At 31.2% G+C, this 2,500-nt stretch overlaps 2 protein-coding genes across 2 annotated transcripts in view; both read left to right on the forward strand.

Annotated features, from left to right (window-relative positions):
- The window catches only part of LOC137634545 (uncharacterized), a 469,969-nt gene that overhangs the window by 420,374 nt on the left and 47,095 nt on the right, over positions 1-2,500 (forward strand). The gene's annotated exons all lie outside the window — the stretch shown is intronic.
- Positions 1,101-2,500, forward strand: part of LOC137634369 (uncharacterized) — a 26,098-nt gene continuing 24,698 nt past the window's right edge. The window contains exon 1 of the mRNA XM_068366766.1: positions 1,101-1,147. Coding sequence (XP_068222867.1) covers positions 1,101-1,147 — 47 coding nt within the window. The remainder of the gene's footprint in view (positions 1,148-2,500) is intronic.

Here is a 2,500-nt window from a genome sequence, read left to right on the forward strand (position 1 = left end):
TGTTTGTCTATGGATAAAACTGAATGGGACAAACCATCAAAGATGACCAACATTCGTTGCACATTTTCTTTAAGTGAATCTTCATTATATCTTATATTAATCTTACTTATGTATAACCACATGCAATCCTTTGTTACTAGCTGTACTCAAACACGTATGCGTACATACACACTTAAAGGTTCAAAGGTCACTCATGAATGGCAAAAAAATGGCAAAAGCAAGGGACATTGCTATTGCCCTGTCAAGCAGGACAATCCCCTAGAGACTGACCCTATATACATATGATTAGCACTCAAGCCCCCTCTCCACTTAAGCTAGGATCAAGGAGGGCCAGGCAATGGTTGCTGATGACTCGGCAGATAGATCTATAGGCTCCCTCAAACGCCCCATCTTTACATTCACACAAACTCATACGCACACATATAAACAGTATATATATATATATATATATATATATATATATATAGCTTATATATGTATATGAACAGCATATATATATATATATATATATATTTATGTATATACATATAAAGCTTATATATATATATATATATATATATATATATATATATATATATATATATATATATATATATATAAACAGCATATATATATATATATATATATATATATATATATATATATATATATATATACATACATATTATATATATAAATTATATATATATATATATATATATATATATATATATAAATTTTATTTTTACATATAGATATAGATAACACATTTAAATGTAGGCCAAAGTATATGCATATAAATGCTTGTTGATGGTGATCACGCACGCTTTAACAAATGCATAACGCTTTGAAGACAAAGAACGGAGATAACTAATGAATTTCTTTCTTCATAAAAAAAAAGAAAACTTTTACAATATTGCCTACTCTTCAATACACCCGTCACAACACCCTTTCATTAAGTAATAAAAATTATCTATAATACATCAGAGAGGAACTTACTGCGCGAAAGACGCCGAAGTCTAAATAATTCTCTGTTTTTTGACACGTCTGACATTTAACCTGTCTCTCAATCAGCCAAGGAGCCTTGAATAGTGCACGACCTCATAAGAAGAAAACGAAAGATGCGAAACGAAGCCTTGGAAATTAGGGATTCTTCTTCGTTTCTTATGTGAGATCTGATGACACGTGACATTGAGTTTCTATTTTGTGCTTTTTTTTTTCTGTACAAAGTCATTGGTCAACGCGTCTCCAATATCTATGATTCATCGAGAGGGAAACACACTTATTCATACGGTCTTCTCATGAAAAGTTAGTTGGAGAAAACTGTGTTTTTATTCTTGTATTGGTGACGAAATATTAATCAAATCAGAGTATTCGTCTATTGATATTTTTGATAAAAACAGTATTAATTGATAACTACATACATTGATATATATATATATATATATATATATATATATACATATATATATATATATATATATACATATATATATATATATATATATGTATACGCATATATATATATATATATATATATATATGTATATATATACATATATATATATATATATATATATATATATGTATATATATATATATATATATATCATCATGACGAACTATGAAATCTTAATAATAATTTTCTTCATTAATAAACCTCTATAATTAACAACTTATTAGTTTGACAGCATTGGATAGATATCTATAGATTATAATATATTACTTTTGCATAAGCGACAATTTATTGTTATCTATTATTCATTAAAATTATTCCTTATCTTTTCTTGCCATTGCATAATATTACAATTGTAACACCCGGCAGATTACAGCTTCTCACGTTTATTTTTTCTGCAAATTTTCTTTTCGGTGGCCTATAAGAAATCGCCCTGCTTGGCGTTCTACCGGACTGGGGTTCGAGTCACGCTCAAACTTAAGTTTCTTGTTGTGTCTGCAACCTCACCATCCATATGAGATAAGGATAGGAGTTTGGGGACCCTATAAGTCTACCTGCTAAGTAACCAGTAGCCATTACGTGGCCCTCCCTGGTCCTATCTTGGGTGGAGAGGAGGTTTGGGCGCTGATGATATGTATATATGGTCAGTCTCTAGGGCATTGTCCTGCAAGCTAGAGCAAGGCCACTGTCTCTTGCCTCTGTCATTCATGAGTGTCCTTTAAACCGTATTTTAGAGTTTTCTTACCCTTGTCTTTTCTTAAATCTTATATCCTTCCCTTTTACAACGTGTGGGTTTATCGCGTCACCACCCTTCCGATTCTTTGACTTATTTCTTTAATGCATAACAACTGGGTTCCTCTTTCGGTGAATTGACACCATAATTTACGCTTATTAACGTGCGTCATTCGTGGCGAAGCTGAAATCGCACCTTTTCGTAATTTTCCTACATCGCTTTCACGTGTTGTGCGTCACCCCATTCGAGATCTGTTCTGAAGTCAGAATAAAATGACTTCTTACTACTTAGCTCCATATCTGAGATGTTAGAATATGACAAAATAAAACGAG

This window comes from Palaemon carinicauda, chromosome 44 (assembly GCF_036898095.1).
Source record: "Palaemon carinicauda isolate YSFRI2023 chromosome 44, ASM3689809v2, whole genome shotgun sequence".
Classification (NCBI taxonomy): Eukaryota; Metazoa; Arthropoda; class Malacostraca; order Decapoda; family Palaemonidae; genus Palaemon; species Palaemon carinicauda.